The 14,019-nt window shown below is 37.1% G+C and overlaps 1 protein-coding gene and 1 long non-coding RNA gene across 4 annotated transcripts in view; one reads left to right on the top strand and one right to left on the bottom strand.

Moving 5' to 3' along the window:
• LOC137396285 (uncharacterized) overlaps positions 1-14,019 on the bottom strand; it is a 117,013-nt gene that overhangs the window by 72,119 nt on the left and 30,875 nt on the right. The window lies entirely within an intron of this gene.
• Positions 1-14,019, top strand: part of LOC137396805 (nicotinamide riboside kinase 2-like) — a 40,798-nt gene that overhangs the window by 1,798 nt on the left and 24,981 nt on the right. For all 3 annotated transcript variants that reach the window (XM_068083115.1, XM_068083116.1, XM_068083117.1), the window contains exons 2-4: positions 10,617-10,700; positions 12,755-12,848; positions 13,128-13,176. In XM_068083115.1, coding sequence (XP_067939216.1) covers positions 10,660-10,700; positions 12,755-12,848; positions 13,128-13,176 — 184 coding nt within the window. In that variant the 5' untranslated portion in view covers positions 10,617-10,659. The remainder of the gene's footprint in view (positions 1-10,616; positions 10,701-12,754; positions 12,849-13,127; positions 13,177-14,019) is intronic.

The raw sequence follows: 14,019 nt of genomic DNA, 5'->3' as shown, positions 1-14,019 counted from the left end.
GCTATAGAGCACATTCTTCAATTTTCCATGATTCCCCCGAAATGGTTGGCTTCAAGAAGAAAGCTGATGTCCATATATCTGCCATTGTAAAGAACTCTGCCCGGCCCTTCACTTTTCACAAGGCTGATAAATCAAACAAACACACTGAGTGTTTAGGAAATAAAATAGATATATATTTCGCATATATACAATGTATATATATATTTATATATATATATTTATATATATATATGTATATATATATGTATATATATTTATATATATATTTATATATGTATATATATATTTATATATATATATTATTATATGTATTTATATATATATATATATATAAATACCCAGTCAATGCGTGCGCATTACAAAGAACAGCATGCAAGAGACTGCCAGTGATCTCTGACTTTCTTGGCTCATCTGGCCTTTTTATATATGCTTGTTCTTTTGCTTGGTTCTACCTCCTTTACTCTCAGTTAGTCTTGTCTAGGTGATTTGGCTCTTGTATATAAATCATAATGTGACTGGTTTAGCCGAGCCTAGTTTTTTAGACTTAGCAGCTGAGATGGCCCTGGCCTTTCCAGCTTGATTCTGTTAGCCGAACTGGCTATTATGCAATTGCTCAGCTTATTGCATGCCACTACTTCCTCACCTTCTAGCCGAAACACTCCGTGTTAGTGCCCGGCTGGCTGACAGCCACACCATCACATGTATACACAGTAGTTTTCTGAAAAAGCATGATCAAACATCCGGATCTGCTGGGTATTGAGTAGTTAATGCACATAGACGGCAAGAAATTAAAAAAAAAGGTGGTAATCTAATCACCAACAAATCTGAAGTGTGGCATAAGACAGCAATAAACTCTAATATACGCAGCCAAAGCAATAGTAACGCATTGTTCACCAAATAAACCATTTCCTCACACTCTACTGTTCAAGAGTGTTCAAAGGTAGGCCCAATTCTTAAGCCACAACACACGACCAAATGAGCGTTAACCGTTTACCAATTTAATCATAAAATATAGATGGGGATACAGGTAAGAAAAAAAGTCATGCAGTGTAATAGAATGTCATGGGGTGAGGAGTTCCCATGTGCACATTCACACCAAACCACAACAGCTGAAATTACATTTTAATACATTTTATTTTTGCAATTGTGTTTTATCACATACTTTACACTGGCACAGCCAAGGTTGTCTTCATCCAATATAAGTTATCCTCAAAAAAAGCTAATAGCTTTTTATCAGAAAAATTATTTGAAAAATACCCTACAGGATAAAAAAAACTCGATAGTTATAAAAATTTGCGATTTCGCGCACAGTCAATTCTGCGAATTATTAAATTCCGTGAATAATTAGTTCTATTTTTAATCACAAGAGAGAATAACTACTGCCTCAAATTAAAAACTAGCCGCTAGGCGTAAATACTAAACATAGTTGAGTTCCAAAACCTTTTTAAAATCATTGCTGGGGCTTTGAGGTAACCCCATTGCCAATGCATCACATTTCTTTACATAATTATTCAAGGTTGTCAAAGATATGCAGAATGGCGTCATCGCAAAAATAGCCGCTAGGCAGAAGTACTAAGCGTAGCTGAGTTCCAAAACTTCTTTAAAATCATCGCCGGGGCTTCGAGTTTAATTGCCATTGCATCAAACTTCTTTACAAAATTATTCAAGGTTTTCAGAAGTTATTCGGCATGGCTTCGTCATCGCAAAAATCTCTCCTACGGTCTTTTTACATTGAAATCAACTCTAATAACCTCTAATACCGAAGTTGATGACGACAATGATTCTGATCTGGACATTATGGTATGTATTTGATTTGCAGTGCAGATACGTTTTTCCATAATTAACTGCGTTAATTCATTCTTTTGTTTAAAAACTGATCGCTTTCATTAAATACTTCAGCTATTGTTTTTGTACTTCCTTAACACTTATTAATTTTTTTGTGTGTTTACTGCAGATTGAGAATAAAATATAATCTATTCCGATTACGAAAACTAGAGACAAGTAGTAATATTCATCAAGGCAGGAATATTGGCAGAGAAGCAACCAGTCAGCCTAGACCTCTTCATCAACAACAATTCCTTGATATCGCTGCAGCAAACATGATTATATTATATATTTCATTTCATGTATAGATATATTATAATTTATTACAAACTTGAGTGTACAAATAAAATATTTCAAATACAAATATTATTTTACAAACGGTGAATGGAGTAAATATAAACAGTTTAGTCCATATGGCGGTTGTCTAGCAATAAAATTAAACTGGTACTCTTGATAAGGGAATACTAGTGCTCTATAATGGTGCTCTCGGACTAGTTATTTTGGTAATAGCAGCTCTATATCACTGTCACAGTCTTGGGTAGATGTTAAAAATGATTTTCTCGCTACTACATGGCTGGTAAGGGAGTTATCACCAGAACTCTCCTCGTAGCTTACTATTGCAAAGTTCTACCGGTTGGCCAAAAATTTGTGCTCGTAAAGGCGTTTTTGTTCCTTTTTTTAAAACAGATATATTCTTCTCGTTAGCAGCTGCGGTCACTTCTACCTCAATTTCAAGACCTCCCTGAATGATTGGTGGTCTTCTAATAATGACATCTACCACCCTTGCAGTCATTGTGCCTCCGCGTATGATGAACAATCTCTCTCACACTAAAACAAATAAAGAAGCGGTAGAGATGGAAAATATAAATATTGCGTTTTACCGAAAACCAAAGTAAAATTCAACTAATTTAGTAAATGGTTTTGAAGAAAACTCATTACTCACCACAAGTTGCTGGTTCATCAAAGACCTCCAAATCGATGAATATTCGTAAAAACCTCTGAATGCAGCAAAAAATTTATAGCTTAGCACGATCGACTCGTAGTTGTAAGCTAAATAGAAACCAAAACACGCAATGTGCGCATGCGTAGGGTTAACTCTATTGCTAGCCGCAATAGAGTTAACTCTTCATAGAGAGTGACTGTTTTCAGCCGCCAATAAATTAATCCGCGAATATGTATGAAATGGCAATTTTCGCGAAATTTAACTTAGCGAATAAATTCATCCTGTAGGGTAGCTGAATTGCTATTCATAATGAAGTCCCCAGCCAACATTGAAACCTAAACATCATTGAATCTCACATTTTATGTGATTTAATTGTAAGACTCTTCAAGCAACTAGAAATACAATGCTCTCAGATTAAATCATGTTTTTTGGTTTCATCAATTTCTCTAAAAACTGTATCACCTCGAAAATGTAAAAAGAAGTGCAGAATAAATATGTAAGATCTTTTTTATTCTGATAGAATCACATGATCCTTTTGAAACTTTTTATAAAATACCCTAAAAGGACCAGTATAATTTATACTAATAAAAAATATGTAAGAATAACTTTTACAGAGACTCTTAGTCAAAAGGTTAAGTGACTGAAGCATGAGCAACTCATCGGTCGGTGGAACAGAATCTAAGCAAGTGAAACCTTAGCAGCTTTCCCACAGTTGTGGTTTGTCAGCAAGTAAAACTGTTGTCTTTTCATCTCTTCGGTTACTGTTATATGTGCACTAAGTATGTGCGACCTTGAAGCAATGTTATGGGTAGTCCAGCTGGTGTTATCTTTATGACTCATCAGTACTGATCAAGCAGTCTAGATAAGCAGTCGTCTTGAATTATCCTTGTCAACATTCATACAACAAAACTACCTTGAGGAAACTCCACATTATAACATGGTGTCAGGACGTCTATAGCATATAGCGTGGATTATCACTTCTGGATAGTAATGGCAGAGGGTGGTTTGCGAGCTCCAGGCTGCTTTATATCTAATGCTGGCAACCCTAGTGAGACTAGCAGAAGTTGGCATGAATGGCTTGAACAATTTAACTTTTATATGCTAGCAACAGAGAAGTCAACAAAAGGGGGAGAAATCCAAGTAGCCATACTGTTAACCCTACTTGGACCACAGGGTCAAGAGATATTCCGAACTTTCAATCTTCCTGAAGAAGACCGCAAGGATATTGAAAAGGTTAAGGAGGCATTCACCCGACACTTTACACCGCAAGTAAAAACTATCTATGAGCGGTACAAGTTTCATAACAGAGCACAGCTTCCAGGTGAATCATTCAACAATTTTTTAACTGCACTACGCGGACTCTTGTCTACTTGCAATATACATGCTGATGAACAAAATAGTGCTCTGATAGACAGGATTGTATGTGGCATTAACTCACCAGAAGTCAGAGAGGACATATTCAATTTAGATGGCAATCCGGATTTGAACAAAACCATACAGCTGTGTCGTCGGGCGGAAGCCACCAAACATTATCTTACAGATATGAAGATCGACAAAGAGACTGCTAATATTAATACGGTACAACAACCGACTCATCTAGCTCATAAGAACAAGAACGGCAGCAGGGTAAATAACTGTAAATACTGCAAGTCGAATCACGCTAAAGGAGCATGCCCTGCATACGGCAGAGTGCCGAAATTGCCACAAGATGAATCATTTCAGCATAGCTTGTATGGCACCACAATGTAAGTTTGCTGCCAAAGCTGCATATGATCTAGTAGAGACCAGTGGAGAACAGAATGACATAACTTTTACTGTGAACAGCAACAACAAGAGCCGAAGAGAATGGTGCATCACCGCAAGGTGCAATGAAAAGCCGCTACATCTCAAAGTTGACACTGGAGCTTCATGCAATGTCATGCCTAAAGGGATATTTGACTCTTTATTGGTGCATACACCTCTACAAAAGTATGGCAAGTCATTAGTTTCATTTAGCAACCATGAATTAGATGTACTAGGTAAAGTAACATTGTTGGTGGATGTTAGCGCTCGTTTTGTACCACTAGATTTTGTAATAGTGTCATCAAGTGCTGGTCAGAAGACCTTGTTATGATTACCAAGTGCAATGGAATTGGGTTTAGTCAATGTCTCAAATACAGTCAGCGATGACCTTGCTAAAGCTTACCCAGATGTATTCAGTGGTTTGGGGTGCCTCCCATGCAAACATGCCTTGCAACTGAAAGAAAATGCTAAATCAATAATTCAAAGTGCAAGAAGGGTTCCCTTTAGATTGCACGATAAGTTGAAGGACACTCTTCAAAAAATGGAATCTCAGGGCACTATAGCCAAAGTGAAACAGGCCACAGATTGGGTTCACCCTATTGTAAATGTATTAAAACCAAATGGCTCACTTAGAATTTGTCTAGATCCTACCCAGTTGAATAAATGTTTACGACGTGAACATTTTGCATTATCAACAGCATCAGAAATATCTGCTAAACTATCTAAATCGCGGGTATTCACAACGTTAGACGCTACATCTGGCTTCTTACAGTTGGAGCTAGACGAAGATAGTAGCCTACTCACCACATTTGCCACTCCCTTCGGTAGATACAGGTTTTTAAGGTTGCCATATGGTATTTCTTCAAGCCCAGAGGTATTTTGTCGCAGTTTCTGAACTATTTGAGGATATAAAAGCCGTGGAGTGCTATGTCGGTGACCTCTTGATTCATGCACCTACAATGGCTGAACATGAGGCAATCCTTAAATCAGTGCTAGAGAGGTTCAGAGAAAGGAACCTCCGGTTAAATGAGTCTAAGTGTACATTCAGACAAAAGCACATCAAATATCTAGGTCACATAATTGGGGATGGGGTCATCAAGCCTGATCCAGCTAAGATCAAGGCAGTCATTGACATGCCTCAACCACAAAATCTGGAAGACGTTTGTAGGTTGCTTGGAATGGCAACTTATCTCTCAAAGTTTTACCCTAATTTGTCAGACATAACCACCCCGCTGAGAGAATTAACCGAAAAAAATGCGACTTGGTCGTGGTCAGGCACACATGACGAGTCCTGGGCGCGACTGAAGGCTATGGTGACATCCACTCCAGCATTACGAATGTTTGATCCAGACCTGCCTATTGTATTATCTGTGGACTCCAGTCAGTTTGGCATGGGTGCAGTGATAATGCATAACCGGCAGCCAATTGAGTTTGCTAGCTGCACACTGACAGACACTCAGAAAAAGTATGCTCAAATCGAAAAAGAATATCTGGCAGTTCAGTTTGGCTTACGAAGATTCCATCAATATATATATGGTCAACATGTAGTGGTGGAAACGGATCATCTTCCACTCATAGGAATCATGAATAAGGGTCTTAATGATATCAGTCCCAGGCTATTGAGAATGAGACTACGCAATCAATTATATGATTACACACTTGTGCATAAACCAGGTAAAGCTCTAGTTCTTGCAAACACACTATCGCGTGCCTTTTTGGCAGATTTATGTGAAGATGCGGAAGCGCTAAGCTCACTAAATAATGAACAAATTCATTCAGTCACAAGCAGTGTCCTTAGAAACTCAACGTTCAAAGACCGGCTCCTTAGCACAGTGCAATCAGACAGCACTCTACAAATCCTTAGCAGCTACATACGAAATGGCTGGCCAGCTAAGAGGAGCAAGTGCATTGAACCACTGAAACCATTTTGGGCAGCAAGATACGATTTGACGACACACGATGGTCTGATACTTAAAAACAGTCAAATAGTCATCCCAGTGTCTATGCGCAAGCAGGTAATAGATATTATTCACATAGGACATTTAGGGGTTAGTAAGTGCATAGAGAAAGCCAAAAATTCCGTGTACTGGCCAGGTTATCAGGGGCAGATACAGGATGTGGTGTTGAGTTGTGCAACATGCCAGGAGAATGTTAGGGCAAATGCACAATGTGCTTATGAACCATATGACATACCGCAGTATCCAGTGCAATCTGTAAGCATAGATGTTTTTCACTTAGCTGGCAAAGAGTATATAGTCACGGTAGACATATATTCCAAATGGCCTACCTGCTGTGAGCTGAAGAGTGCAAAATCAAGTAACATTGTTGAGATACTGCGTAGGCAGTTCCTTGACTTTGGTAGACCTGAGATCCTAGTTTCTGATAATGCCTCGTATTTTACATAATTTGAATTTAAACAGTTTCTAAAAGAACTTGAGATACAGCACATCAAATCTAGTCCGTATTATTCTCGTTCTAACGGCCTTGCTGAAAGGATGAATCAAACTATCAAGAGCAGCCTGAAAAAGGCCCATGAGTCAAATCAAACATTGTTTGATGTCTTAGCCTCCCTTCGATCTACACCACTGGGGGGTAAATTACCATCACCTTCAGTGCTATTACAGTCAAGAAATCTAATAAACAATCTTCAGTTCATGCCTCAACAGCTCAAACTTCAAAAAGTAGACATTAACGTCATTGAGAAAGTTTTCAGAGAGCGCCAGTCGCAAGATATGTTTAACACAAGCCCTGCTAGGCGACCTATTGGGATGTGTGTAGGCATGAAAGTTTGGTGCCAACTAGGCCATCGGCGTTGGGTAGATGGTGTGATCATCCGGAGAGCAGAGACACCCAGGAGCTTTTATGTGGATATTGGCAAGGGTAGAGTTTTTAGAAGGAACATAAAATTCTTGAGGCCATACAAGGAAGCCCCAACAACCCTGCAATCTTCGCATTTAGATAATAGAACCATGCGTAATTTTATGGCAGTGGAACATAAACCGGCACAAGGTGTAGACCGCAATGACACATGGTCAGAGGCCACACAGCCTTTAACCTCATCAGATACCTCACAGTCTTCACATACCACCCACCAGCCCAGTAGTATTTATCAGTCACCTCCATCTGCGCAAACCCACACAACTAGGTCAGGTCGCATATCCAAACCACCAGTGAGGTACCCCCAGCCAGAAAACTAATTTTAAAAATTGAGCATGTAACACTCACCTCGCTTAGTGAGCTGCATCCACCGACATACATTTTATTTAACTCAGCTCCAAACTCTATTATAAACATTTTCTATTTTTATGCTTTTGTATTCACTGACATTTTAAGTTTTGTTTTACTGTCCTCCCAAAAAGGAGCGTGTTATATGTGCACTAAGTATGTGCGACCTTGAAGCAATGTTATGGGTAGTCCAGCAGGTGTTATCTTTATGACTCATCAGTACTGATCAAGCAGCCTAGCTAAGCACTCGTCTTGAATTATCCTTGTCAACATTCATACAATAAAACTACCTTGAGGAAACTCCACATTATAACAGTTACCACAATTTTTAAATTTTAGGTGTAATATGTAAAAGGTTCTGTGTGGAAAGAATGTTGGATTTTTAGTGCTTATAAGCCTTTTGCTCAACTTTTAAAACAAGATTTCTCATAAGAAAAAAACAAGGTGGGGTGTCGCTGCCGTGTTCTTCACTTGCCAGTCCAGCAGTTCGAATGAATCCCTGTGATCTTTCACTGAATATACCACAATGGAATGAAATTATATGGTTTCAGCCATTTGTCATGGTGTGCAATGAAACTTGAGGGTAATTTGACTGTAAATTTTGTAAATCATTGTCAAACTTTCCTCTTGCTGAATGGGGGTAGTCTTATGTTACAGTGACGGTATATGTATAACTACTCATTTGGTCTTTTAGTGGGCCTTACAGAGTCGCAGTAGCAAAGATCATAATTAGGAATAACTTCCATATCTAGTTAACCTTTCAAGCTGTTATACTTTTATTTTCACCTATTATATTATAATCTGATTTTAAACAGATTCGCCTCAGTCTAAAAAGAAACCATCCCATAGTTATCAACTATTGACTCACCAACTACTCCCACTCATACTGGAGACTAACCCGCTCTGTAGAAATGCTCATGGGATTATTTAAGAAGACAGATAATGAGTTTCCTATTGACTTTTTCGTGTTTCAATTTGTCATTATTTTGCTGGTATTCAGCTTTCACACACATTTTTTGGTTAATTTTGTTCAATTCTGAAGAAATGAGTGACAATCTATTATATTATTTACTCTTAAATTTTGGGGGTTTTGGGCTTGGATTTAATAATGAAATTCTATCGTTCAGGTATCTTTTTTATGAGAAATGTCAGTCATGAAGATATTTGATAGCTTATATCTTGATTTTTAAGTATGACAGCCTATCTGTTTATCACGAAAGGTCGGTTTTTATTAGGTTTTGAGCATAAGATGCTGGAGCATAGCTATCTTTGACTCAGGTTGGAACGCAGTGTTCTTTAGTCATAAGGCATTAATTTACATTTAGATGTTTTTTAAGAAGAATAGCATAATGCTTATGTTCAAATCTTGGCCACAGTATCCTTTTTTAATCCTCTATTAAATCCTCTATTAAAAACAATCGCTTTTTTGGGTTTTTGAGAATATTCCATGATACGAACCCCCATATTCCACTGGATTTTGTCCCACTAGTTGGTGTCAGAAAATTTTCATATCAGACAATGTGTAGACCAGTATTACCACTCAATCATAGATTTGCAACTCTATTCAAGTCAGTCATTAACAAAGCTTTAAACCAGAACTGTCACGTACAGATTTTATCGTATTTTTTAGGTAAATCAGCCACGCTGATTCCGATTTTGTTCTCAAAATAAAGATTGGTCCACTAACCTTCAAAGTCATTTAGGTTTTTTAAAGCGTTGCAATATCCGTTTCGAAAACAACACAATCGGCATTACAAGCTCCGCCCATAAATATGTGAAACCTAGCTTTTTCAGGAACGGAAGTTAGGAATGTTTAGTCCGATTTAGAATAATAGAGATGGGTGTCTTAAAACCCATTATTATCTAAATCCAGCCTGTAAATTAATCTCAGTCTTTTATGAAAGGTCTATAGACTATTTAAAATTGCTCGTAGCTTGTTACATGATGTTTAAATAGGCTGAACGCCGAGAAAAATGAGCTCAAAAAGCGCGGTTTTATTGCAAGCCAGCGTTGTTATCGCGCTTTTTTAAATATGCAATGTTAAATAGCTTATCTACCTTTCAGAAAAACAAATTATTTTTAAGGCTGAATTTAGATATTAATGGATTTTAAAACACCCATCTCTATTATTCTAAATCGGTCTAAACATCCCTACGTAAATTCTGTTCCTAAAAAGCTAGGTTACGTCACGTATTTATGGGCGGAGCTTGTTGTGCCGATCGTGTTGTTTTCGAGACTGGTATTAAAACGCTGTAAAAAAGCCTTCATTACTCTGAAAGTTAGTGAACTAATCTTTATTTTGAGTACAAATTCGGAATCAGCGTGTCTGATTTACCTAGTTAATACGATAAAAGTTGTATGGTTTAACAAAATCAGTCATGTTTTTTACAAGTGCAGCGCCGGCTCCTAATTAAAAATGGAGACCGTGTTTTAGACTTTGTGACAGCTTTTGGAGGTACTCCTCTTCACTTGTATGAATCCTATCAAAGCCAGAGTGTGTTTTTGTAGACTCATCAAAGCTCCTGTATTTGTTTATGGAGGCTAAGATTGCTGCACATAAAATTTTGTCGTGTGGAGAAAATATAGACGATCATCATGTTAGTGTCCCAAATTCAGTTTTTGAATACTTTTTGGACTTTTTTTTATCAAATTACGTTCTTCAAAGATTGGAAAAATGGTACATTATTCTACAGTTGTTTGAATATGCTGTAGGTCATTCATGTTAGTGAGTAACAAGTGGATTTCTCATTCCTTCACTCTTGTTTCCTTCACTCTTGTTTCCCTCTCACCACTCTAGATCAATTGTCTCAATTTACAGAGCAGACACTGATTTTGCTTTTAGTTATCCATGTATAAAAGGACCTACTTCAGCTGTTAGATCAGACATGGCCATGACATGCTGTTCAAAGGTGATTGGTTTTGGAGGGTAATACTTACATTTGATATGCAATAATTACTTATCACTTACTAGAAGATGGCAGAAGTAGAACTTGATACAGTAAGCTTTACGCTTGTAAATAATTCGAGATCAGAATTCAACTAGCTAAGTGGCTGGGAGTTACCCTACTACAGATTAGTAGTTATGTATAGACCTCTTGCTGATGGCCATGATTACCTGAAACTCAAGTTGAATAGCTGGAGGTTGGTTTATGAAAAGCATGGAAACAATCAGTTCTACTAGTGGACCTTAAGGTTCAAACACACTAGGCGATATTTAGTGTGATATCGTGCTGCGTGGCACTAATCAAAACTGGATTCCGCTAGGCTAGTTGATGCTGAGTAATGCTTAACTTGCTCAATCAGAACTTCATTGCACGCGAGGTGCATTTCGATTGGTTGTTTTTCTGCAGAATGCGATGCTTTGGCTGTCAACTTTTTGACTTGAAGGTTGACTTGCAATAAAATTCACATTACAGTTATTTGATATGAAAAGATTCACCATGTCTTACTCTGTTGTGTTGTAGGTGCAAAATATGTGGGAATGTGATTACAAGCTCTTAAAAGCCAAAAAACGAACAGTTAATCGCAGCCACACGAGACCGCCATAGTTTGGATTCGCTTTCCAAAACGGCTCAAATGGGATGTACTTGTTACAGGATGGTTTCTGTTTACACTTTCATGCAATCTCATTCGTCAAAATATTTTCACAAATATACTTCACGCATTCAATAAAACCATGTCTATTGTTCTTACGCGTCTGTTTTATTGTCATTGTAATGCTGTCACTTTTAGCACTGATATCTTATAACTTACCGTAAAAAATCGTTAAACTTTTCAACCTTAGCTCGAATGAGTACATATCATTGGCTGATAATCATGATGAGCCTGTTGGTTACCTGTGATAATCGAAAAGTGCTGCAAAAATTATTTTTGAAGTATTGGGTCACATGATCAGATTAAGACTTGATGATTAGTCCAAGCCGAAAGAAAACTGTAAAGTAGCGAGCATCTATATTTGATACGGGGTCTTCGGTAAAACCCGAAGTGTTTGTCATAAACTAGTGCTACAATAAGTTTTATATTAAGCTTTTTATTGGCCTTTCAATTCACGTAAGAACATCACGTGACGAGACGATAACCAAACTGTAATGAATACGTCAAATAAATAAAGAGATTCCAATCTATGGCGGCTTTTCATTTTTGAGCGTTTATGAGCTTGTAATCACATTTTCACGTGTTTGGCACCTACAACACAACAGAGTAAGACATGGTGAATTTTTTGATACCAAATAACTGTAATGTGAATTTTGTTGTAAGTCAACCTTTGATATTTGCCAAAGTACAGCAACAACATTTCGCTATTTTGTTATGACTGAAACATCATCAAAATGAACACTGAATGGTTCATAGATTTAATAAGAGCACACCCAGTCCTGTACGACACAAAGCACAAAAATTACAGACATACCCAGTTGAAAAACAACATTTGCGCGTCAATCGTTGCACATGTTGATTATCTCGATAATGGAAAATATTTATTATATTAAAAATTACTATAAAGTAAATGATATATGAACTCGTTAAAGATTAACGTTAAAAATATAGGAATCGTATTTTTCTTATGTCTTGTAGTGTGTAATATGTGAAAGGGGGATATTCATTTACAAAAGCCGAAGTTGTTTACGTTGTTGTCTAGATGGTGCCATATTTACTTGAATTTATTAACAGCTCCGAAGAAATTGGTGATACAGAATTTTGTTGGCTGTTTGCGCGTATGCCCACGTTATCGCTTTCTGGTGAGTCGCTCAAGTGTGTTTAGGCATATGCCAGCAAATCTCTGCGCTCTTCATGATGCCCGCAATAAAATCGTCTAGTGTGTTTCAGCCTTTAGTCTTGCAGCTTTTGTGGTTCCAAATCATCTATCACGGTTTATCTACTCGCAGTATCGGTTAAACTCCTCTCTAACCGGATATTCAAGGTTCTGTTGGAATGCTGAATTGTGCATTTTTCAGCGAAAAACATTCATGTGTTGTATTACAGTGTCTCATGTGGAGGGAAAACCACTTTATCCACCAAAATAAAAAGCACCCTTCCTTCTACATGTGTTACTTATCACCAAGATGATTATTATTGGGTAAGAAGAGTAATTTCAGGCAATTATTTGTCTTGCTGTATTTTGTGATACGGGATCCCTCTAGAACGAGAACGCCTGCTTTGTAAATAAACAGTTATAAAACGTTGGTAAACATGAGTATTATATAGATGTTATGTTTATTATGCAGTAAACCGGTTCATATTTTTTATGATATACAAAATATATCATAGCTTATATGTTATGTGAAATGTGTTAGAAAGTAAATGCTACAGTATCTATATAAAATATTGTATAGAACTATGTTGTCCATTGTTTCAGCCAGAAGAACATTCTTTTTGGAAAAATGATGGAACAGACAACTGGGATGGTATGTTAGTTGCATTTTCTTGCATGTTCACCTTACTTAGGGGAGTTGGGTTCTCTTTTTTAGCTATTTTCTCACGGGGAATAGAGGTTAATTTTCAATAGTAATTGCTTGGCTTCTACAAAATTCACAAAAAATATTGTAGCTTCTAAGTGAATGCAAAAACCGGTTCACATCATCAATACAGATGTTGATTTTTTTCATAACTCTTCCTGTGTTGACGAAATCTGGCATCATCGCAGTTTAATGTCTGAGGGACATATCGTTTTCCTAAAACTTTATGTACTCTAAGAGTGATTATCATGTTACCTGTACTTATTATATTTATATATATAATAATTGCAGGTAACAAGTATTGGGCTACCAGTGTTAAATATTAGTTTTGTGCTTGCAATCTAATCACTATAGCAATAGCTTATACACCATGTAATGGCTGTATGGTGACCTTAAATAGCAAAGCACATAAGTAGCTGTCAAAATATAGAGAGGACAACTCATGGTAGATATGAAATTTTAAATTTTAGCTGTTGTTAGTCTGTGCATATTTAAATTAATTGTAATCACTACAAACAAAACAGTTTAACCTTGGGTACTTTTTGTATTCTAGAATAATTTTTACTCAGGTTAAATCACAAATCTGTCGGCAAAAATGTTTTACTTTATAATTTGGCAGAATATATCTTTTTCAAAAAAGTGCGGCGAGAAAGCAACTCTGAGAACATTTGAAACTTGTTTCAGAGGTTTATCATAGGGTCGAGTTTTTTATATAATTCTAGTAATAAGCCTGATGTTGCCCCGATTTTTAGTAAGCCCTGCGATGCCCCGATTCTTTCATTTTCAATCAGG

This window comes from Watersipora subatra, chromosome 5, assembly GCF_963576615.1.
Source record: "Watersipora subatra chromosome 5, tzWatSuba1.1, whole genome shotgun sequence".
In the NCBI taxonomy this organism is placed as follows: Eukaryota; Metazoa; Bryozoa; class Gymnolaemata; order Cheilostomatida; family Watersiporidae; genus Watersipora; species Watersipora subatra.
Note: the sequence above shows the minus strand (reverse complement) of the source record. Positions and strands in the feature narration are given on the sequence as shown.